Consider the following 23,440-nt stretch of genomic DNA (forward strand, 5'->3'; position numbering starts at 1 on the left):
CAGGGTCTCACGGCCCCAAAGCAGAACGCAAATGCCAAGGCACTTGCACGGGAGCAGGCGTGCCGGCTGGGAAGAAGCTGGGCTCTCCTCGCTGGAGCTCGCACATTTGGCCTCCCGGTGCCTTCCAAGCACCAGCTGCCCTCTCACAGGGAGGAGCAAGTTCTGGAAAAGGGGCACCTACTGGTGAGGTAGCTGATCAGTTCGCTCCGGAAGCTGTCGCTGTTTTCGGCGGCATAAGTTGCCAGGGCTCCGGAGACACCTGGGGGCCCTCGAGGGCCTGGGGGACCAGGAGGGCCTGGAGGGCCAGGGATAGATGACAGGCCGGCAGCTGGAGGGGAAGCCAGAGAGAGGTCAGGGATTGCCCTGCTGGCGCACTGAATTCCCAGCCTGCGCTCAGGGGTGCGGTTCCTGGGAAGGAGGGGGGTAGGGGAGGAGGGGATACTGGGAGCCCAGCTCCTGCCATCACTCCAGAGCCACTGCTCTGCCTGCCCTCACTCGGCCCAAATCCTGTCCCTTCCCCTGCGTCCTCCTGCCACATGATCATGCACTGCTTGTGAACTTCTCTAAGGGCTGCACTTGGGATCACCGTCTCTCCCACCAGTCCCCCTGTCACGGCTGAAAGCACCTCAAAAGCAAGCGTGTTCCTCTCCAGGCTCAGCCCGGTGTGTGCATCGGGAGGACTGCGTTTAACTCTCCATGGCTGCCCTTGCTAAACCATGGGGGCCCCGGAGGCCAGGCTCTGGTCCCCTGCTCTCCTCCCTGAGCCTTACTGTGCAGGTAAGAGGAGAGGTCCTCCACGCTGATGCTGGACCACGCATTGCCTGGGATCCCTGGGGGCCCAGGGGGACCTGGGGGCCCAACGATGCCTCTGTATTCAGACCCTGAGACAGCAAAGGAGCACGGAGTCAGTGGAGGGGCCTGGGCCAAGGCCTCTGCCTTCCACCCCAGGCCACGTGGACCAGTGGCCCCTGTCCAGCCTTACCTTGGAGCAAGGAGAGGAGTTCCTCATAGGATGTTCCTGGCAAGCCGGGAGGCCCCGGGGGGCCAGGAAGCCCAATGCTGATTCCAGAGCCTGAGGAACAAAAGCCCAAGTTGTGATGGATTCTGATCAGACAGGGCAAAGCAGGGGGAAACGCCTTGTCAGAGAGGAAGCCAGACACAGGAGTGATTTGGACAGAAGTGGGATCCCAGCAGGGGAAGAGGGGCAGCAGGAAGAAACAGGCCGAAAGAGGAACTCAGACTACAGTTGCCATCGACACTGAGAAGCTAGGGCCGTAGGTCCTGGGACGAGTGCAGGTCAGCATGCAGGGGTGTGTCGGAGGTCTGCATGGGCACAAGTGGGGTGTGTGCAAACTGCCTGTGGGACGGCATCCCAGATACTCCTGGCTTCCCGGGCCAGGCTCAGGGCCTGCTCTTTCCCACAGACCAGGCCCTCTGGACTTGGTCTCTGGACTCTGGACACAGCTCAGCGCCCACCTCCTCCCTGGACCACCCCACTGACCGCCTGCCACAGGGGACAAGCCGGAAGGGTAGGCACTCACTGGACATGTAGCTGAGGATACGAGTGCTCAGTTCGGTGTAGTCCAGAGACTGCAGGGACCAATCCGTCAGGTACTGCCGCAGGGACTGTCTCACATCCTCCCCTGGAAGGACAGGCTGCGCTGGCGTGGGCCCCACCCCGGGCTCCTGCACACCCACAGGCTGGCCCTGAGCTGTGGGTTCTCAGTCCCCCGGGAAGCGGCAAGCCTGCAGGTCCCCAACAAGGCACCCGCGCAGTTACCCGGCACTGGGGACCCTGAGACTTGCGGCCCCCTCCCCAGTCAGTGCTGACCCACGGAGGCTCAGAGGCTGGGAGCGAGGAGGAGCAGCACTCCGCCCGCAGCTCTCTCAGCGCTCAGGTGGGAGCGAGCTGGGCTGCAGAGCTCCCGCCCTCCTGCCCAGGGCAGCCACTCACGCTGCAGGGCCGCCAGGATGTCCGCAGAGGAGATGGAGGCCGAGGAGCTGATGCCGGCCCCCGAGGCTGTCAGGAAGGAAACCTCAGGTTACCTGCTTCCTAGCAAAACCGAAGCAACACCCTCGTTGCTCCAGAACCCCGAAGACCCGGCCAGCTAGCTGTTCCGTTTGGGGAAAATGAACGAATGGCGGCATTAGGAGGCTGTTGTGAATGCACGCAAAAGTCAACAGTGGGGCTGTGTTTGTGTTCGGTAAGAAATGCGGTTTGTTTTCCAGAGTAGGCTTTAGCCTCACTCCTCCCAGATCCTGCCAGTCTCGATCCCTCTTCACATACTCAGGACACCTCTGTCAACTGCAAGAAGGCTTGCTACACGTGGCTGTGCACGTGGCCTCTGTTCTCGGAGCCGGATCCCAGTGGCCGAGAGCCCCGAGTTCCGAACTGAACTTCACATCCCGAAGGGCGAAGCAAACAGCAAAGTAAGCGAGGAGGCTCTGGAGCAAAGTGACCACGGGAGGAGGGGGTCATTGTGGGGGTGGGGACAGGCTTACTCTGTAAGTAGCTCCCGACACGGCTTGCCAGCTCCGAGTAGTCGAAAGTCTCCCCGGCAATGGTGGTGACAGGCCCTGGGGGACCAGGTGGGCCTGGGGGACCCTGAACTCCAGACAGGTAAGACCTAATGCTGTCGCCTGCCGACAAAGAAAGCAAAGTCGTGCCTGTCCCCAAGAGGGCGTGACCTCCCTCCAGGTGCCGGAAGCACCTCATCCCATCCATGGCCCAAGGTGGGGCCAGCAGGGAGCCTAGACTCTTGGTTACAGAGAAAAGTTGAGGCCAAGGCCTGTGCTGGATTAGATGCTACTTGAAGACTGAGGACCGACGAGGCTCCAGTCGGCCGCCATTTGACAAAGTCTATACGCACATTCTTAGAAATCACACCCAGACGTGCAGCGGGAGTATGGGATGGGGGGTGCACACTTGTGTGACAGTGTGTGTGTGGCTGTGTTCCCACGGATGAGTGTGTGGGTGAGGACGCACCTGTGTGGGCTGCCATGAGAAGGTGGGTGTTGAGGGAGTCCATGGTCATGTGGTCCTGGCTCCCGGGGCGGGTTTCTGACCTAGGCCTGGCCCACAGGCTGCTGTATCCCGCCGTGCGTGCACACACACGCGCACGCACACAGGCAAGCACACACGCGTGTGCACACACAAGCACATCTCTTTGGTAGCCACCTGGCTCCCACCCACTCCCAGAGCCTCCCCCGCCTCGCCGCACTGGTACGGGCAATGGGATCTGTCAGGTCTATTCACCTGGGGGGGAGGAGACCGGAGGCTTCCCGAAATAGCCAGGCTCCACAGAGCACCGGAGACGCCCGGCCGAGCAGACACGTCGGCACACGCACCCACACAAACTCACTTAGATCCCGGGACTCACTCTGCATGTACTCAGCGATGTACTGCTGGACCTCCCGGCCCGAGCTGCTGATAGAGCCTGGAGGCCCCGGCGGGCCTGGCGGGCCTGGCGGACCCGGCACGAACATGGTGCCCGACGACGATCCCCCTGTAGGAGGGAAAGCCTTCTGAGTCTGCCAGGAAAAGCCCACCTTAGGATCAAAGAAGGGCCCAGACACAGCTTCCACAGCACGAGGAGGGAGAAATAGATGGTGGCAAAGAGAAGGAAAGGAGGAGGGGAGTGCCTATAAGCAGCCACTGTCTGGAAAGGGCACAGAGTTGGGATTTCGCTGGACCGGACCCTCCCTTCAGCACCCCACTTCAGCAACTCAGCCCCAGAGGCCCCCTCAACTCCAAACGCCCCTAGCTCCCAGGTCTGTCCTGTTCTCCATCATTCGGCATCGCCAGCCACCTTCACTGTACTGTCCTTCCCTCTCATCTCCACCAACCTGTAACCTCCTTAAAGGCAGTGCAGAGGCCCTAGCACATGGAGACGCGACCTGATCAGCACCGAATCATGGGTGTGGGAGGCGAACAGGTGAATGAATCAGTGTCCTTGCTTGAGGAAGGGGAGAAGACCTTTGGTTCTTACCTTGAGAGAGACCACCAGGAATGCCAGGAGCCCCTGGGATACCAGGATCGCCTAGAATCCAACACAAGAAGACCTGTTTGTATCACCTCCTCTAGGAAGCCTTCCCTGGTTGGGCCCAACCAAGTTTATCAGCCTGTGACTCAACAACTGTCCCAGGTCTCTCAGTCTTATTTCTGCAATGCTACCACAAGCCCCCTTCAGGCAGAGACTGGACGCACGTCCTCATCCCTTTCTCCGTCCAGCCGCCCCTTCCTCCCAAGCCTTTAACACCAGTGAGTACTCGCTGCCTTCTATTCACACTCTGCGGGCCATCCTTGCTCTCACGCCCCCTGCCTTCTTGGCTGCTCCCCTCACTGACCTTTGTCACCCTTGGGTCCCCGAGGGCCAGGCGGTCCCTGCAGGTTGAGTCCAAGAGAGCTGGAGCCTGGGAACCAACAACACAGTACAGTCACCCAGAGCTGAGGGGCTCTGGACAGAGCCAGCGGCGGGGGTGGGGGCTCAGCACTTACCTGAGGCTGAGAACCCTGGGAGGCCTTGCTCGCCTGAGGGACACACCCGAGGGGGGACCGTCAGTGACGCGCTCCTCCCTAGGCCCAGCCCAACGCCACCTCCCTCCCGAGCCTCCCCAGCCCTTACACACGCACACATTCCCGACCCTTCCCAGAGACACCCACTCAGATCTACCCTCACTCATTTGGATCAGACTCATTCGTGGGAAGCTCAAGGCTTGGAAGGTCAGCCTTGGCCACCTCACCCCACCCCACATTTTGTTTGATGTCAGCTCTACTGACCTTGGTGTCCTCGAGGGCCTGGGGGGCCTGATGGAAGGAGGCAGACACAGTTGTGAGATGCATACCTACCAGGTGCTGTGGCTGCAAGGGGCCCGTAGGGGAAGAGATGGGGCTCCTGCCGGAGTGTGGGGTCGAGCCACGGCCATGGCCACGTGTGCCAGCAGGCCAGCACAGCGGTGGGGAGTCTTTCTGGAGCTTCTAGCCACTGTGCCTCCCGCCATGCTCCAGACCACCAGGTTCCTCCCGGGGTACGGCAGGAGGATGCACAGATGGCCCGGGTGACCCAGCCTCGTCCAGACTCTCCTGGCCACCCCGAGCAAGCAGGGGCACACGGGCTTCTGTGCCCCAAGACGCTACTCACCTTGGTCTCCCTTGGGGCCCGGGGGCCCAGGGGGGCCCGGGGGGCCAGAGAAGAAGGTCTCTGCAGAGGAGAGAAGGACTTCTGAGTGTGAGCACAGTGGTATTTGTAAGGGAGCAGCTGCAAGCATGGAGCCTGGCATCCTGCGGGTGCTCAATTGGTATGTGGCAGATGGGTGGATCGATGGATGGGTGGATAGTGGGAAGGTTGGACGAAGGATAAAGGAAATAACAAATGGTGGATGGATAAATAGATGGGTGGGTGGGTGGATCTTCCACAAGGGACAAGTTTTCCCGTTCTACGGAGTCTATGCAAACACACCCTGGCGACAGGGCTGAAGGAGGAACATGGTGAGTCTGTCAGGAAGACCGCAAGCCTGTGACCACAGCATGTCCCGGAGCTAGGGCTGGGGTGGAGAGCGAGGGGACTGGACTCTTAACATTACCTGAGTTGGTCAGGAAAGATCCTGGTGGGCCTGGTGGGCCTGGCAGGCCTTCCCCTAATAGGAGAACCACCAAGACTTAGTAAAGCCAAGCTATGGGCCATGAACCCTCTGCCCAGGAGAAGTGGCCAGGCAGCCCTTTCCTGAGAGCCAGCCCAGAAGAGGCCGTGGGTGCCATGGTCTCGTATCTTTCACCAGGGAGCTCAGCTCTCACCTGCTGGGCCTCGGGGTCCTGGTGGGCCTGGAATGGAAGGTCCTGCAGAAAAGAGTGAGCAAGAGGCAATGCTGAACTCAGGGAGCTGATCCTGCCCCTGTGATGAGGACCCCGGCTTCCTCACTAAGTGCCCTGTCCCCCACGATTCCCCACCTTCCAGTGATCCCTGAGATGCTCACCTGGAGGTCCAGGTGGGCCAGGTGGGCCGGGGGGACCCCGTAAATCAAGACCTTCTGTGGAGAGAAAAAAAAATCAGAAATAAGCAAAAGCTCTCACGAAGCTGTTCCCCACTAGCCCTCATTAGGCTCATCAGCGCCAGGTGCCCGGGCTACACCCACACCCCAGAGGCCAGCTCTGCGTCACGGCACAGGGCCCTCCGGGACCCCCTCTGCTAGAGGTGCTCCTCGCTCACAGGCGGGGCAGGGCAGAGCTGCCATCAAATGCCCTGATGGCCAAGTACGTGGCTGTGTCAGCCCGAGTTCACAATCCTGCTCTGCTACTTCTGGCTGGTGACTGGGCAAGCTCTTGACTTCTTTCGGCCTCAGCTTACTCTTCTCTAAACCGGAAGTCTAAGACCTATGTCCCAGGAGCACTGTGAAGTCCCAGGGAGGTCCCAGGACAGAATGTCTAGCACACGGCAGCTGCTGGGCCACGGCTGGCTGCTGCCTTTGCCATCAGGTGTCTAAGTGGGAGACCCAGCGGCATGTCTGCTTGGGCTCCTTAATGGACTCTGGAAACAGAAGAACCCAGAAGTCACCCTCCCAGGCCGGGGCTGTAGCTGAGAACCCGTGGACCCTCGTCACTGCTCCTCGTGGGGGAGGCAGTTCTCTTGCCAGTCATTCTCCCAGCGCCCAGCTCCCTTCAGAGGCCCCACTTGACCCTGGTCCTCCGAGAATCCCAAGAACCTCTCCGACAGCTGCCCCATCCCTGTGACTCACCCCCCCAGGGCCGACAAAAGGCCTGCTGTTCCTTGGAGGCTGGCATGGCCTTTCAGAGGAACCAGTCACCCTTGCTCACATGAGGGCTCAGGATGACTCACTGGTCCAGCTGCTACAGGCCCCAAATGTGCTGCCATCTGTCCCGCTCCCGCCCCAGTGTCACCTCGCCCCAGAGAACATGGGGGCACTCACGGGCAGAGAGGACCTCAGAGATGGAGCTGCTGCTGCCCATGAACGATTCACCGGCAAGTCCTCGCTCCCCGCGGGGGCCTGTGTAAAAGACACGAGTTCAGGGGGGCTCCACCTGCAGCAACCCCTCTTCCTCCCCCATGCTTTCTTCTATAGGGCTTGGGAGGGTCCTGGTGGGTGGGGCGGGGTGGGGCGGAGCGCCAGGAGTGGGCGGGGTCTGGAGCATCAGGAGTGAACATTCCTGTTTGCAGGCCCAACAGCCCAGGGGAAACTGGACCATTTTTTCCTAAGGCTGTTTTCTGGTGTTTGGATAAATCACTGGAAAGTAGCACAATTATCAGGATCTGGGCACAAGAGCCTCGATGCCTATGAAATAGCCAAGCTTGACCCTGACCAGCATGCCACAGAGCCCCAAACCCCTGTCCAGAGGATCCCTATCTTCTCAGAAACCCAAGAAGAAGGGCCCTGCAAGGCCCTTGATGAAGCACCGGGTCACCCCGTGACCTCTCTTCCAAAATGCAGGTCTCCCACTTTAAGGCGGGGTCCCAAGTCCAGCAGGGAAAGGAAGCCTTCCCCCCCTGAGCCCAGAGTCCTGTGCTTCAGGACTGACGTACCTTGCTGTCCAGGGAGACCAGCTGGGCCCACGGGACCTAGAGATGGAGTTGGGAAGAAAAGTCTTTACCACATCTCTAGGGTCACAGTTCTAGAAGGAACTGAAAAAAGGGCATGTCCAAACACACCTAGCTTGCTTACTTGAGAGCAATAAGCAATTTGAGACCAGACCTGTGGTCCATCCCATGAGAATCATGAGAATTCCTCTGCCAAAACCCGGGCTCTGGGACAGGCAGAGCTGCCCCCTCTGTTCCCAGTGTTTAAGAAACTTCTCAGCGCCCCCGTATTCTCCCTCTTATTGGAGCTTAGCAGAAGGGAAGGCTGATCCGTACTTGTGTTGGTTGTGCTAAATCACCTACTGCGTTTACACGTTTTAAATTAAAAAAAAAACACAGATAAGGGCATGTGGCTGGCTCAGTCAGAGAAGAGCATGAGACTCTCAATGTCTCAGGGTTGTAAGTTTGAGCCTTATGTTGGGTGTCGAGATTACATTAAAAAATTAAAAAAAAATAGATATAACAAAATCACAGGTATTTTGGAAAAATATAAAAAAGTATCACCTATAATCCTTTAACCTGTAAACATCTCATTTCCTTACAGCATGTTTTCTTTCTTTCTTGTTTTTTAATGTTTATTCTTGAGAGAGAGAGTGAGAGCAAGGGAGGGGCTGAGAAAGAGGAGACACAGAATCCAAAGCAGGCTCCAGGCTTCGAGCTGTCAGCACAGAGCCCAACGCGGGGCTCGAGCCCACAAACCGTGAGATCATGACCTGAACCAAAGTCAGACACTTAATGGACTGAGCCACCCAGGCGCCCCCAGCATGTTTTATTTTCATCTTGTAAAAGTACAGTTGAACCTCAGAGCCACACTACTGAGTATCCTGTACTTTTAAAAACCAGGATGATCTTCTAGGCTCTAAGTCTTTGTGATTTGTAGGGATGTCACCGTGGTTGGACAATGTGGAGATAGTTTCTCCAAACAGATTCCTAGTAATTTTGTTGCCCTTGATGCATTTTACTCAATTGTTTTCCAAAGGGAAATCAACTGAAGTCACACCCAGGCTCCAGAGGCAGAACCACCTGGGCCCAATCCTGATTCTGCTACTTCTTCGCCCAGTGGCCTTAGGCGAGTCATTTACCCACTGAACCTCCAAGGGTGCTGTGGGGCTTGGTGAAGGGTGCCTGCAAGGTGCTTGGTTGCTCGCTGGGGTGGGATGAGGGCTTGCTAGGCTGGGTGGAGGGGGCTCCCTACTCTTCCTGGGGTTCCTCCCTAGGGTTCAGGATTTGAGCAAACACTGCTGTACTTAAATGGAACCAAACGGCAAAGCAAGAAAGCAACTGACCTGGGGCACCCGGAGGTCCTGGTGGTCCCATGGCTCCAGGAGGGCCCGGGGGCCCTGGGACAGTGATCGTCGATGACCCCTCTGGAAACAGAAGACACATGGAACAGGGACCCTCACTCTTCTTGCTTAGAGGTGCTGGGACCCAGGCCATACTGTGGGCGGGTCAGGCTAGCGCCTTCTGCTGTCATTACCTCTGACCACAGAGCCCTTCCCTGCCTGCCCTCCAAAGCCCAGACGAGTGCTGCTTGGAGGGCGCTAAGGCAGAGCCAGGGAGGATGTCCAGGACATGGGAGAAAGTCACAGGAAGAAGACCCCTCCTGGGCCTGCCTACCTGAGGTCACAATTCTGCCTGGAGATCCAGGTTCACCTGGGAGGGGAGGAAAAGGAAAACAGTCATTCCCAGGTTCAGCTGGTGGCTCCATAAATCACTTCCAAGGCTACTGATGGAGTTTGAGAGCCACTCCTGTGGCTCCAACCTGTGGGCTAAAGGCATTTTAATGAGCTGAAGGGGAGCACACAGGATGCATTAAGCACCAGTCTCTCAGCCAGAGACCCTGAGGCCACATCAGGCTTCCTGGTCCACATTAGCTTTAGGAAAAGCCAGCACTCTGCGGAGGAGTGTCCTTGGAGGATGTGGGAATCTGCCTCTCCGCAAGGCCAGAAGGAGGCTGACCTACAGTCAGCCGCGCTCCCACACTGGGCCTCTCGGGCTCTTGCTGGGATTTGCCTTAGATGGAAAACTCCCAAGAGGTCAAAGGACAGAGGCGGTAAGTCTGAGGGGTAGAGCCTGGTCTCCAGAGTGCCCCTCAGGATGCCAGTTCCAGGACTGTAATGGGGGTTGTGCAGAGTCGAGGGAGGGTGTGAGTTACACAAAGTTTGGCAGGTTTCTCTTCTGCCCGAGTCTGAGAGGGTCGAAAATGCAAATGTGGGTGGAGGACTTCCAACGAGGGGTTTTCAGGCTCACACTTCCCCAAACTTTACAGACCACTGGATGCTGCCTCCATGAAGCATCTCTTGGGACTGTAAATGCACAGACTCTGGGGAACTGAGTGAGCAGAGTGGAGGACAGAAAAGCCCTCCCCCGGGGATTCCTCGGGGGCCTCTTCCATAATTTCCCATGGTCTGCGGGCAATTCCATCACTCACACACTGAGGGAGAGTACGAACCTCCTTGGAGGAAGTAGAGGGTGGTCTCTGCTTGCTATGGGCCAGTCCCTGGGGTCAAGGCCAAGAGGAGAAAGCACTGGTGTTTGGTCTGTGTTCCACCACAATCCAGTGTTGGGTGAAATGTCCACCTCTTGTGCACACTGCCCAGGGAGGGTCTACAATCCCTCTTGGACAAGAAATCACAGGCCCTCGGGAAAGACAGGGTGTCTGGTTTCCCCAAACCTAGTGGTCTCTTACTGAAGGTGCAGTCAATCCATGAGAAGATCTATGGACCCAGAGGTATGTCTGCCAGGGAGGCAGGAACTCAGTTGTGATTATTTTGGAATTACATTTATTTATCCCAGAAGAACTCCCTGGCCCAGTTAGTCACTGGCAATAGTTTCTAGAAAGTAGTAATTTTATTCCTAGGGTCTCCCCAAGATGATAGTGACTGCTCAAGACAGCACAGCTCCGCAGGATGTCAGGACTTGGGAATGTGGAGTCACAGGGACGGGTGGAGAAAGAACTGTTTATCCCTGGACTGGCTCAGGGTTGGTATCTAATGGTTACAGAACTGGACAGTGGCAGAGGAGAACAGGAGGAGAGCATCTCCCTGCATGTAGGGTTAGCGTGCTGGCCCTGGGCAGACCCCTCCCCTGAAGAAGACTTTCCTTCTTAGGACTCAGGCTTTGCCCTCTACGGGCCATCTTGAGGTACTCCTCCCTGCCTGCATCAAAGCCTCCTGAGAAAAGGACGTGGGGCCCCAGCCACACTGAGGCCCCAGTGAATGGAAAGGATGAAGGTGGTCCCTATTCCAGGGAAGGGTCATGCTAGGTGTGGGGGTGGGGGACCAATCCTGAGCCAGGGAGACAGAGAACAGATGGGGACATTTTAGAGGAGATGGAAAGGCTTTGAGGGGCTGCATGCTTCCAGATCCTCCTCCAGCAATGGCCTGGAGACATCTGATACCAGGGAGGGCTTAGGACTCTGGGGTCAGGAGGTGTGGGGGGAGCAGGCTGGAGGGAGGGTGTGAGGATTCAGGACTAGTGATCCAAACAAATTCCTGGCTCCCTAGCTTCCCGGCTTTCTGCTAAAGCCACTAGATGCCACTGTTGATCCAGGCTCTGGCCAGAGAGGGGCTCCCTCCTGCCAGCCTCTCCCCTCCTGCAAAAAAATGGCTAGTGAAAAGAAAGAATATCTGCTTTGGAAAATCACTTACCTTTAGCTCCTGGTCGGCCGGGGGTTCCAGGAAGTCCTGATGTGATTAAAAACAAGTCAGTCCAGGTGATTAAGGCCAGGAGATTCCAGACCCCTCTGGTAGTAACTGTGCTCTGTCACTGGGCACAGCCTTAAGCGCTGCTGAAACATGGCTCTGCCTTCTGCTTTAGCCTGGGGGCCCCTCGGAGGAGCCCCTTGCTCTGAGCCCTTCCCCCTCTCTGCAAAATGGAGTGACCGCTGGGCTTGAGGACATGGGCTCAGCTTTGGGGGATCCCAGGGAGTCTGGATTATGAGCCTCTTATAGCCTGCCACTCAGCCATGGTCCCCTCCCTCTGCGGCTGGTAGTGGGCCAAGCTCTACCAGGATCTCGAGAAGGAGGTCCCTGTGCACTCAGCTTTTGTGGGGAGATCTGCTGCTTGGTGTCATTTTACATCTTTGCCTAATTTCTTTTAGGAGTTGGGGCTGGGCATGGTGACAATCTCTCAAACCCAAATGTCAACACCAGTGCAATCATAGGACAGACTCTGACACTGAAGCTGTCCCAGAGATACTGGGCCTCACATGAGGTGCGCTCCCCTCTCCTGCCCCACCATTGCGGAGACCAGGCCTCTGGGAGCCCAGCAGGGCTCCTGTGCCTGAAGCCTCCTCTCCCGGGGTCCTGCACCAGTGACTGGGCAGACAGAATCGGCACATGATTTGGCCTGGTTTCTCCAGAATGGCTTTCTAGATTGTTCTCTGTGTATTTTTCCTTCCTAATATGTTTCTTATGACTCACAATGAAAGAACCTGAACTAGTTTTTTCCAGGGGAGTGCAGGGAGGAGAGGAAACTCTTAAGGTGACTGGAAAGGCATTTGCGGAAAGCTGGAAGCAGGAGGTTGGGCAGGTGGCATCTGGAGGTGGGAAGGGCCGGATGACTCACCCTGAGGTCCCTGAGGTCCTGTGAGACCTGCGGAAAAGAGAACGCATGAGAGAGATTGAGAGAGAGAGAGACATGAAGGGCTGAGGAGCCACACCCTCGGCTGCGGGAGGACAAACTCAGGATGCTCCCCACACTGGACAAAGAGCTGTTCTTTGGGCTTTGCAAGGAAGTGACCACTGCTCCATCAGGCAATGGTTCTTAGCCTGCTTGGAGTCCTAGACTCTTTGGCATCTGAGAGCGATGAACCCAGAAAGCTCATACAGTCATGGATCCCCAATGCTGCCCCCCAAATCCCCTCCCTTGGTGCTCCCCATCTGTGCACCCACCAAAGGGGCCAGGAGGCACCCCTATTCCAGCAGCCCCTTGTCGAATGCTGCCTTGCCTCACAGCTCTCTGGCTTGCTTTGGTCTGACCCTCCCGTAGCCCTGCGGCTCTGGCTCCTGCTGGGCCTTCAGGTGGAAACCCTAACAGTGGGCTCTCTACTCAGACTGGTATTGGTGCGTGTCCAGGTATGGCCAGAGAGGAGGTGGGTGGAGGGGACGGGCTCAGAGGGGCAAGGCATGGAAATGGCCTTAAACTGCATTTTTTAAGAGATTCCTTGCTCCTTTCTAGAACTCCCAGCTTTCTGTTAATCTCTGCTAATTAATCGTGAACCTCTCTCTTCCAAGTTGCCAGAGTTGGTGACCCAGTGGTGTCAGAACCCAGTCACTGAACACAGCACCAGCCAGCTGGTGTGGCCACTCCCTGCTGAAATGCTGGAGGAAAATGGGCTAAGGCACACACATTCACAGGTACACACACACACACAGGCCGTAGCTCCCCTTTGCCACTCTGTTACCTGGCTTTCCTGGGTCTCCAGAAGGCCCTGGTGGGCCACGGGTTCCAGGCATCCCTGTCAGACCCTGTTCGCCTAGAGAGAGCATGAGATAAAGAAGGGTTTTCCTTTTAGGAAAGCTGAGCCGGCCGGCACATCTGAGCCTATGGTTTCTGGGGTTTTACTAATTTGCTGGCAGGTGGAAAGGAGAAGGGAGTAAGACCTGGGCCTCATGGGGGTCCTGCTGCCTTATGATTAAGGGGACTGGGGACTGCATGCTGGGATGTGGGCAGGGCAGGGCCAGGCAGTGAGCACGGGGAGAGCAGATCTGCAACCCACCTCTTGGGCCTTGGTGTCCATCAGGGCCAGCGGGTCCTAGGAAAGCAGAACCACATATCACCAGTTACCCCAAGAGCTACTTTTGGGCCTCCCTCCCTCGATGGCCCCACGGGCTTCAGCCAGTTGTCTCCCAGGCGGGAGCCCGTGCAGCCCTTCCCACAGCTGCCGACCACGGATGCCACTTTCTCCCTGGCCTCTTCCCCTAAACCAGGGATTGTGTATTTTCCTGCAGAGAACTAACGGGTCAGCAACTCCCCATTGCATCCCCAGGGCCTACTGCAGACTCAGCATGCACCAGATGCTCAATAAATGCCTGCCTCGTTTACTCAAGGTCCTGGAAGTCAAGGTCCTCCAAGTCCTCTCCTCTGCTCTGGGTGTTACGCTAACCTTTGTCCAAAGTGGCGTCCTTCTGGGACCGTATCTTGCTTTCTCCCACCCCTTTGTCTCTCCTCACTTGTGTTGTCTCTGCAGAGACTTTTCCAAAATGACCATGATGAAATCTTCCTTGCTTTGTAAGGCCACGTGAAATGCCTCCTCCTTCATTTCTAGTAGGAAGGAATCTCTCTCTGCCATACCCTCATAGCGCTCTGTGCCTTTCAGGGCACCTGTCCCTTCTACAAGCTTTATCTCCCCTTGCGAGAGGTAAAGCATTTTACTTGCCCCACATGGCATCCTGCCTACAGTCAGAGCCTCCTCGTTGTGTTACATGAACGGGAAACTGAACATACCACATCCCCACTGGTGGAGCTTAAACCCTTTGGGACTTGGTGCTAAACGCTCCGCCCTCTGAGGGTTGTTGGTCAGCTTCCAAGTCCTGGCTGACGAGCACCTTGCTAAGGGTCAGCAAAATGGTTAAACCCTGGATCTGGCTGTGACGCCAGCTCTGGAGTACCAGGGTTATGCCGGGAACAGCGTGGGTTCTAAGGGACCTCAATGCTTATCTGTCCTCCCCAGGGGCCCAAGTGGCCTCGAGGCAGGGACCAGGCTGGATGGGCCACCAACCCCCAGCAGTGACAAACCCAGAGACAGAAACAGCCTGCACATGGGCCCTCAGGCAGACTGGAGAACAGGACACGCAGCTCTAGAAGCAGGCTCTCGGCTCTCTGACCTCGACTGGAAGGGGCGAACCCACTGCATCCGTTCCTTTGGGACACTCACCCATTGCCCCTTTAGCTCCAGGCTCACCCACGGCGCCAGGCAAACCTCTCAAGCCGGGCTCGCCTGCAAAGGAAACAGGCTTGCTGACTGGGACTTCCACGATACGCGTGTTCCCCACCCCCAAGACTGCCACCTCTCGAACCAGAGGAGCTGGAGTAACAAACAGAGGCTGCGGACACAGCCCCTGCTTAGATTCTATGGTCAGGGTCCCCGGGCAGCAGACACAGGCAGGTCCGGAGCCACATCCGGTCTGAAGGGATGTGCAGATGAATCATTTCCCTGGCAGCACAGAGCTGCCCCTGTAGCCAAAGCACCGTTTCTACGGATTTCTTTTTTAGGCATTCGAGCTGGCAGAAGGTTAAGCAGATGAGAGGCTTGCAAGTAGTGTCAACTTTCTGCTGCTCTGGGAAGAGCCTAATTTCCCCAACTGGATCCCCCCGAAATAATCCAAGACGATCATAAACTCCCTTTCCTGTTCCAAACATTTACCGTCTGGACTATACGTACATTTTGATGCTGGTTTCTACTCCATTCATTGGTTTTTATTTTATCCTGTCTTGTGCTTTTTCCCTAGATTACAAGTTTCCCGAAGGTTTTTAGACAGAGCTTCTGCCTCATATTTGTGTATTTCTTTCCACCTCCAGTGCCCGCTGGGTTTACAAGAAGTCTTTAGTGGATGAAATCAGATTCCTGTGCAAGACTGACCTGTGAGGCCTCGGGGTCCTTTCTCCCCCTGGTCACCTGAAACAGACATGGGGCAGGGTGGGGTGGCAGGAAGCAGCAGTCGGAGCAAGGAAAACACCGTCACTCAGTGAGAGGGACCCTGGCTACAAACAGTTCTCACTGTGCCCTTGAGTTGCTGCCAGCAGAATGTCAGTGAGACCCAGGCACTGCTGAGGCCAAGGAGCTCGCTCTCCCCCGGGGTCAGGACCCCCCCCCCCCCAACAAACTACCCCAGCCCCTGCTGTTGCACAGTGAGTGCCATGAGTGCAAGGAGAGCCAGACGAAAGAGGAAGTGCCTCAACACTGCATCCTGACCACGCTGCGGGCCACCCGACCACAGTGCTTGTGACATAGGTGCTCGGTTTCCCCTCTTCCTGCCTTAGTTTCCCTATCTGAGAGGCTGGGCTAGAATGAGCTCTCAGGTCCAATCCTGGACCCTGAGACAGGTTCCCATCGGGGCTCCCAGGAGTCAGGCGGACTATGGGGATGTCTGAGCAGTGGCAACGTACCTTTGGGTCCCGGTGATCCCATGGGACCTTTGTCACCTGAAAAGGTAAGGGACAACTCTGTGTAAGGAGCCCCAGAGGGGATGACCAAAAAAGGGCGGTGTCTGTGTGCAGACAGGCTCTCTGCCATCCTGACCTGCCCTCTGCTTATGTACCTGCCAGCCCGTACAGCTGCTGGTCACATCCACTGGCCCCTTCCTGTCCCACCGCCCAGACCTCCTTCTTGAGTGAGTGGCATCTACAGGGTGGCATCCCCTTCCCCAAGCTCACCTTTGACACCAGGGAGTCCAACTTCACCTCGGAGCCCTTGGGGACCCACAGAGCCTGCAAGCAAAGGCAACCATGCAGCTAGGTGAGTGGCCTGATGGACCGATGGACATGGACACAGGCAGAGACATGCACATGCACGCACACACACACACACAGGTGCACGCACAGCCTGGGGTAAAGTCAAGGGCTGCTCTCCACAGACTCCTCCCCACAACCCTGCTACATCATCCCGGCCCAGTTCCTTGCCCTAGTGTCACAGGCCCTGATGTAAGGACACCTCATGGGGCCATGGCAGAAACACTGGTCCGCATTACAGTGTGGGCTACAGCTCAAGATTCCCAAGACAGCAGAAGGAAGGGCTCTGGCCCACAGGGAGGAGGTGGCCACAGGGACTTTGCTCAGGTGCAAGCAGGACAGTAAGTGCCTGCTGCTGAGGCTGCTGGAGGGCCATGGGCCCTGAGCCAGGTCAGCACGGAGCTCCCCGAAACCACTGGGAACCTGACCTCAGCTTCAGGGGACACGTGTACGGACGGGAGTTTTGGACCTCTGGAAGGCTCCATATAATTGCTTCTTTTGCTTTAAAAATGTGTTTCTTTTTAGCATCCCTTTCTTTTCCCCAGAAACAGCATCTATTTTTATAAGCAGCACACTGACCTGGGGGACCCCGTGGGCCAGGAGAACCACTGGAACCTGAGAAGAAAGACAAGACCACAATCATCAGGGGCGAGCCACAGGCCAGGGACACGTGACCCCACAGTGAGGGGCAGGTGGGGGCTCACTTCCAAGTCAAGGCTGTGTGTGTGTGAGCATTGCCCACACAGTGTGGGTTCGTGCCCAGACCCCAAGTCAGTGGGTCTGAGAGGGACCCCAGTGCAAAGTTCTCCTGAGGGAGGGCACTACAGCTGGTGGGATCGAGAGACCCCTGCTCCTTCCCGGTCAGAGTAGAACATGTGGGCCCAGGGCAGCAGCAGGGAGGGGAGATGGGCATCAAACTGAGAAGGCCCCGTTCTCCCTGAGCTGTCCAGACAATGCTTTTGAAGGAGTGCAATTGGGCAGCTGTCGGGTGAGGAACTTAATCTGACTTGGGACTTCCTGACCCATCCACCCACCTAGGGGCCACATAACAGGGCCACTGAAGAGAGACAGAAGCATGGTCCCAAAAATTCCAGCCCTGGGGTCAGTTCCAGCCCTGACCCCCCAGGCACTCCTTTGTGGGGGGCTCTCTGGGCCCATTGTCCCTGCAGCAGGTTAGGGCCGTCAGGATCCACTGCCTGGACCTCCGTGATCCGTACCATCCTGGCACTTGACTTACCTTTGGGACCCACAGAACCTGGGACACCAGGTGGGCCCTGAACACCGGGTTCACCAGCAGCCCCTGGGGAGAAAGCAGAGGATGCTCAGTTTGCTCGCCCACCCAGCCTGGCAGTGTCATTTGTGGGCAATACTTCCCAACTGCTGGTGGTCTCTGATCCATCAGATACCTCCTTGAGGCCACAAAGCTGCAAAACACCTTCAGTTTCTACCCCCAGAGCCTTTATAGCCCATGAGGTCTGGCCTACAGGAGCCACTCAATAAATATTTGTTGCCTGGTTGAACAATATTTTTAAGACAAAGAGGAGCTAAAAATAAAGCTCTTGCTCGTGCTCTTTTGGCATTGTGAGAATTTCTAGAATCTGTGCCTGGTTTCATCTGATGAAAGCTGACTCCTGGTTAAGAATCTAGTTGTAAAATCTTCCCAGCCTCCTCCAGGGCTGGGCCTGTGTCTAAGTCTTTCTATCTCTCCTTCCCTGCCTATTTCCAGCCATGAAGGTTTGCGGGCCCACCACCCTTCTCCACCTTTGGTCAGGCTCTGCCCTGAGCCTCTTACCTCAGACCTGACTCTGCACTGCCTAAGTGGGACGACCCTTTCTCCTTTTGACGACCTTCTTTGCGGATTCCGAACACTGCAGGGTTCTTAGATTCAGACCCAAACCCACAGCCCAGCCCACACCCACATTAGAGTGTGGTCTTCACAGGGCCTGGCACAGAGCCTGGCTCGAGGTAGCTGCTCAGTAAAGGCCATTGAAAGAAGGAGGGAGAAAGATGTGAGAAGGAAGCATGGATATAGCTAACCCTCCTGGTAAAGGAAGAGCCTCTTACCTCTGTCCCCTTTCTCTCCAAACCCAGGAGGCCCTGCTTCACCACGAGGTCCCATGGGGCCTTCTCGTCCTCTCTGGCCCATGGGACCCTCCATGCCAGGCTCTCCTGAAGAAAGGAACCTCAGAGTTAGGAGCCAGTGCCCATGGCTAAGGGCTCCAATGGCAGCATCTCACATGATCAAGAGGCCCTCTGCTCCTCCGTCTGGACACTCGGGCTTTGGTGGGCTCTAGCCCGGCCCCCATTGCCTCTTTCTGACTGCTCCTGGGCCACAGCACACCCTTGCCCCAGGGCCCACGGCTGCTCCCTCTGCCTAGAGCATTCCCCCCAGATCTCCCCATGCCTGGCTCCCTCACCATCTTCAAGTCTGTTCAAATGGCACCTTCTCAGTGAGGCCTTATTCAAATTTACCCCCTCAGTGCACAGTGCCGTGTGTGGCTCTGTCTTTCCCGTTTCATGATCTACCTCCTACCCTGCTCTGTACTTCACTAATTTATCATGTCTTTCTCCCCAACCCAAAGATAAGCAGCGATTTGTGTTTTGTTCACCAATGTCTCCCGGCTCCTAAAACAGGGTCTGGCACAGAGCAGGCACTTAATGAAATGTTTACTGAATGAATGAGTAAGGGAATAAGAGAATGGAAAAAGCGGCTCTTACCCACACTGCCTTTTTGTCCCTTTGGTCCTTCTGGACCTGGGTGGCCCAAGAGCCCAGGGATGCCTGTGGACACACAACGACACCTGAGCCCTGTTTTCCCCCAGAACCCAGGAGCCAGGGACAAGCAGCCCGCAATACCAGCATGCCATCAGAGGTTACATACCTGGAGTCCCCGGGAGCCCCCGATCTCCTGTGGGGACAGAGATAAAAGAAGTCAGAGGACTTGTGCCTGTTGCCTAAAGGAACCACTGGGAGAACATAGGATTGCCACATTTAGTAATTATATGGGATGCTTAGTTCAGTTTGCATTGCAGATAAATACTGAGTAAATTTCTAAGGTAAGTATGTTTAATGTGATATTTGGGACACACTTACAGTGAAAAATTATTTATCTGCAATTCAAATTTAACGTCTTGTATTTGATGGCAAGCACGGAGTCAGGGACTCCAGGACCAACGGTCCTCCTCGCCATCGTGGTCAGGAGGGGTGTGTGGCCTGCAAGCTGGAGCCTTGGGGAAGGCGGCTGATGTAGTTACCCAGGCTGGGGTGGGGGGGGCAGGGAATCCCCAAGAGAAGTGGATGGCCATCAAGCAGACGAACCCCCAATTCCTGCACTGAGATCTCTCGGGAAGGGAGGTAAAGGTGGGGATAGAGGGACGACTCGGTCTCTTGAACCGTGGCTCTCAGCATGGACTCTGCACCACCAGCCTCAGAACCACCTGGGGCGATCAAGACCCTAGACTCCAGGCCCCACATCTGCCGAATCAGAGGCTCTGGGAGTGGGGCCCAGAGTCTTCTGGCAATGCTCCTACCCACGGAATTTGAGAACCCCCCTCAGCTAGAACAAGGGGTGCTGCTGTGGTCATTGGGATTAGAAACCTCTTCCACCCGTGGGCCTGTCCCACTGTCAAACCACTTTTCTAAGGAAAGAGATCAATTTCCTACAGCATATCAATGAGTGTCACGCAAGTTAGCACATGATTGTCCCTCAACTAACACTGTGGGGCACCTTTTCCTGTGTATATGTCCTGTCTCCCTGCCAGACTGCCTACCCCTGCAGGAAGGTGGCACTACCCCAACTGGAGTCCCCCCCCCCCCAGGGGCCCCCCTCCTAAGACCCCTGGGAGCAGGCTCCTCAGCTGCAATGGTGGTTCCTGACCTGGTTCATCAGAATTAACCTAGGGGGAGGAGGATCCAGTCCCAGAGGATCTGATTCCTGGCAGGACCCAGAAATCTGTATTTCTAGAAATCCCCCCAAGGATTGTGTATAGTAGCAGGTCCTCAGGCTGCCCTTTGTTGCTGAGGGAGATGCAGATCCTTGATGCAGATCCCTTGTCCTTGTCCGGGAAGTCCCTAGAACCCTGAGAAGGGACAAGGGACGGTGCTGCCCCAGAGACATAGAGCCCTGCTCTGTCACTAAGCCCTCTGACCTCAAAAGCCCAAGGGTCTGCAAGTCCTACATGGAGGGGAGCTGGCCCGGAAGACTGGGTGTGGGGGAATCAGACACAGGCTGCTCATTTTAAACCAGCCCTTACTGATACTTTAGGTTAAAATCTCCACATTTGATTTACCTTTAGGTCCTTGACTTCCCATGTCACCTAAAATCAGAAACACACGAAAACTATGAGGTGGGGTGAGAACCCAAGAGCCACTCTCTCCTGGTGTTTTCGGACCCACAAACGTCACTGCGGTGTGGGCGGGCACGCAGCTTGGTGCCCTTCAGTCTCAGACCACGTCACTGGGGCACGTGGCTGGGCCTCTCTTCAGTGATGCCCAAGGTCCCCTCTTGTTCTAAGATATCCTGACTGTACAGCCAATTCTCAACCCTCCCGACAGACACCTTAAGATCTTTCTACTGCTCATCCTTCAATTTGGAAAATTTCCACCCAGAAAACCTGTTCCACAGGCAGGAATTGAGAGCAGCGTGAGGGCTCAGTCCACCCAGTACCTTTAGGGCCGGGGCTTCCTCGGAGACTTCCTACGAGAGAAGGTAACATGGAGTTAGCTGCACAGCTTGTACGTGTGTGTCACACACACACACACGTGTGCATACACACGACGGGGTGGGGGGGGCACCGCGGTCTGGGGGAAGACACAGAAGCTGGGACTAGGAACCAGATTCCAAGGGGTGGTAGTTGTGTGATCTTGGGCAATTCTCCTTCACAGACCTCAGTTTTCCCAGCAGTCAGATGGGATCACAATGCTGGTCCTCCCTCCCAGGATCCCGCACAGGACGGAGGGAGCACAGGAGCCCGGAAGGCCTTCGCCCTGCCCTGCACTGTACTCACCGCTCTCTTGTTCCGCCATCAGCTTGCCCTTCACGAACAGCCAGAGCGCCTCCTGCCCGTGGCCGTCAAGCCCCAGTTTCCCCAGGTCGGCCCCGACGCCAGGCGCGGCGCCCTGCAGCCGGTCCTTGCTGCTCCGCTCCACCTTCTCGTCGTAGAGCAGCACCCCGCCCCGGCTCTGCTCCAGCTCGGCCACCCGTGCCTTCAGTGCCCGCACCTCCTCCGCTGAGACAGGCGGACAGAGGCCGGTCAGCCAGGCGGGGCCTCCCAGCCGGCAGCACCCTCCCAGCCTGCAGCACACCCCGAGGTGGGCCTGATGTGGGGCTCTGGGGACCTTTGGCCGGAATCTGTACAGAGACCACGTGTCGTGACCACCAGTGGGGGCAGCTGCTCAAAATGGTAACCACGCCCTGAAGAAACCGGGCCTGGGACTCTTCTCACAGGAGGAGGCCACAGAGCAGTCCCCCATCCTCCCTGGGGGCTGCTGCGAGAGCCGACAGAGACCCATAGGGGTGCTTGGAAAAGGTGAAAATCAAAAAGGCCCTGAGCACGCACGGCCTGATGATTACAGGCAGCCAAATGTGTAGCAGGCTGTGACAGGGACGGAGGGCCCTGGGCTGGGAGCCACACCAGAACCCCAGTTCTGCCACCAAGTGGCCATGGGACCTGGACCGAGTGCCTCCGGTCCTGCCACTGAGTGGCTGTGGGACTCGGACCGAGTACCTCTGGAGCCTGGCTCCCCACCTGCAGTAATGAGGGGTCCTCCCCGATTGCCTCCGGCCCCTGGATCTCTGACACGCAGGACACTCACTGCCCCTCCAGATGGGCAGTGAGGCCTGGTGTCCTGCCACTGTCCTCACGTACCCAGAGCAATGAGGCCGAACAGCAGCCCCAGGAGCAGCAGCCAGGTGAGCAGCAGGCCCAGCAGCCACTTCCACCAGCTGCAGCAGGAGCCACAGGGGCACCAGGCCGGCGCCGCCCCCCACGGGCCCCCTCCGCCGCCACCTTTGCCGCCACCTCCGCCTCTACCGCTGCCCCCGCGGTGATTGTAGCTGTGAACATCTGTGGAAGACAAAGGAGGGGTAAGGGGAATGCAGTAGGCTCCTGCTCTCTTCCCTCCAAATTCTGGGGTGTTCGGTGACTTCCTGGGGGCCTGAGTGAATGCTAGTTGGGGCTGGCAGCTCCAAGGCGGGCAAGGCTGGCTCCTGGAACACACACAGGGCCACAGCTGGGGAAGAGCACACATGGGACAAGCCTGGGCTAGAGGTGTATGACCCAGTGGAGGTACCTTCCCCTGTTGCCTTTCTCATAAAGTGGGATTAAAAGATTCCCCACTTCATAGAATACTTGCTGATGAAAGGAGGTAAGGCAGGCACGGGCATTAGCAGAGGATGCAGCCCAAAGCACTCAGTTTAAAAATCTTGATGATAAGCATGGATTTTGCTACAACTTCCTGAATTTGGTTATGGCCAAACCCAAAGCGTTCCCGTCTCCCTCCACACCTGCATTCCGTTGGGCCCCTCAGCTCCTGTGTAATCCCTGCAGTGCCCGAAATTACACTCAGCACTTAAGGGATGGCTGGGAAGCTGCTGCTACTGCTGCTGCTTCTTTTTTTTAGTGAAAAGGATTTTTAGTGTCTAAAACAGACTGATAACCCTTGGTCTGTTTCCCTCACAAGACTGTGTAAGCAAGTGAGAAAAGTCTAAAGGGCTAGATGTGCGTGGTCTTAGAGGCATCCTGAAGCCCAGGCAGGGGGCTCTGGAAGACGCAGCAGTGGCTCCTCTGTATTGGAAGACCCTGGACCCTGGACCCTTCTGCAGCCCTGCCCCAGCCCCCTGCCAGCCCCCTCCACTGCCCTCCACCCTGCCTCCTCAGGCCTTCAGGGAAACGCTTTAGAGGTGCAGGGCTCATGTGTGCCCTGGTTCCAGGTGAGGGGGTGGTCATCTGCTCTGTTCATCACAACCAGCCCTCTCAGCTCCTGTCACTGCAGGATCTGCTGTGGCTACCTACCTGCGGAGGTGACCTTGCCCTTTGTGGACACAGTCTTCACGTCCCCTGGAAGGCAAACACCAAGAACACAGGCTTTGATCGGAGCTTTTAAATTTTTGTTAACATTTACTCATTTTTTGAGAGACAGAGAGAGAGAGCACGAGCAGGGGAGGGGTAGAGAGAGGAGGAGACACAGAATCTGAAGCAGGCTCCAGGCTCTGAGCTATCAGCACAGAGCCTGATGCGGGGCTTGAACTCATGAACCGTGAGATCATGACCTGAGCTGAAGTCAGACATTTAACCAACTGAGCCACCCAGGCACCCCTGACCTGAGCTTTTAAGCTGCGGAACCACAGGACAGCCTGTGAGTTGACTTTGGGCAAAACTTGAGGTACATGTGCCATC

At 56.7% G+C, this 23,440-nt stretch overlaps 1 protein-coding gene and 1 long non-coding RNA gene across 4 annotated transcripts in view; one reads left to right on the top strand and one right to left on the bottom strand.

Annotated features, from left to right (window-relative positions):
- Nucleotides 1-23,440, bottom strand: part of COL17A1 (collagen type XVII alpha 1 chain) — a 50,865-nt gene that overhangs the window by 2,960 nt on the left and 24,465 nt on the right. For all 3 annotated transcript variants that reach the window (XM_019813786.3, XM_019813785.3, XM_006938156.5), the window contains 37 exons: nt 23,057-23,101; nt 21,911-22,108; nt 21,050-21,271; nt 20,710-20,739; nt 20,333-20,359; nt 18,925-18,951; nt 18,762-18,824; nt 18,108-18,212; nt 17,281-17,343; nt 16,623-16,658; nt 15,969-16,022; nt 15,702-15,737; nt 15,175-15,210; nt 14,470-14,532; nt 13,312-13,347; nt 12,997-13,068; nt 12,159-12,185; nt 11,240-11,275; nt 9,207-9,242; nt 8,876-8,956; nt 7,536-7,571; nt 6,925-7,002; nt 5,974-6,027; nt 5,795-5,836; nt 5,584-5,637; nt 5,142-5,201; nt 4,781-4,807; nt 4,499-4,531; nt 4,348-4,413; nt 3,990-4,040; nt 3,381-3,506; nt 2,503-2,640; nt 1,955-2,020; nt 1,542-1,643; nt 983-1,072; nt 771-881; nt 182-328 (listed from right to left, as the gene is read on the bottom strand). In XM_019813786.3, the coding sequence (XP_019669345.3) occupies nt 182-328; nt 771-881; nt 983-1,072; nt 1,542-1,643; nt 1,955-2,020; nt 2,503-2,640; nt 3,381-3,506; nt 3,990-4,040; nt 4,348-4,413; nt 4,499-4,531; nt 4,781-4,807; nt 5,142-5,201; nt 5,584-5,637; nt 5,795-5,836; nt 5,974-6,027; nt 6,925-7,002; nt 7,536-7,571; nt 8,876-8,956; nt 9,207-9,242; nt 11,240-11,275; nt 12,159-12,185; nt 12,997-13,068; nt 13,312-13,347; nt 14,470-14,532; nt 15,175-15,210; nt 15,702-15,737; nt 15,969-16,022; nt 16,623-16,658; nt 17,281-17,343; nt 18,108-18,212; nt 18,762-18,824; nt 18,925-18,951; nt 20,333-20,359; nt 20,710-20,739; nt 21,050-21,271; nt 21,911-22,108; nt 23,057-23,101 (2,574 nt within the window). The remainder of the gene's footprint in view (nt 1-181; nt 329-770; nt 882-982; nt 1,073-1,541; nt 1,644-1,954; nt 2,021-2,502; nt 2,641-3,380; nt 3,507-3,989; nt 4,041-4,347; nt 4,414-4,498; nt 4,532-4,780; nt 4,808-5,141; nt 5,202-5,583; nt 5,638-5,794; nt 5,837-5,973; nt 6,028-6,924; nt 7,003-7,535; nt 7,572-8,875; nt 8,957-9,206; nt 9,243-11,239; nt 11,276-12,158; nt 12,186-12,996; nt 13,069-13,311; nt 13,348-14,469; nt 14,533-15,174; nt 15,211-15,701; nt 15,738-15,968; nt 16,023-16,622; nt 16,659-17,280; nt 17,344-18,107; nt 18,213-18,761; nt 18,825-18,924; nt 18,952-20,332; nt 20,360-20,709; nt 20,740-21,049; nt 21,272-21,910; nt 22,109-23,056; nt 23,102-23,440) is intronic.
- Nucleotides 322-7,986, top strand: LOC123380897. Its single transcript, XR_006587268.1, has 2 exons — nt 322-2,204; nt 2,292-7,986. It is a non-coding gene; the product is annotated as an uncharacterized LOC123380897 (long non-coding RNA).

Source organism: Felis catus, chromosome D2 (genome assembly GCF_018350175.1).
Source record: "Felis catus isolate Fca126 chromosome D2, F.catus_Fca126_mat1.0, whole genome shotgun sequence".
Classification (NCBI taxonomy): domain Eukaryota; kingdom Metazoa; phylum Chordata; class Mammalia; order Carnivora; family Felidae; genus Felis; species Felis catus.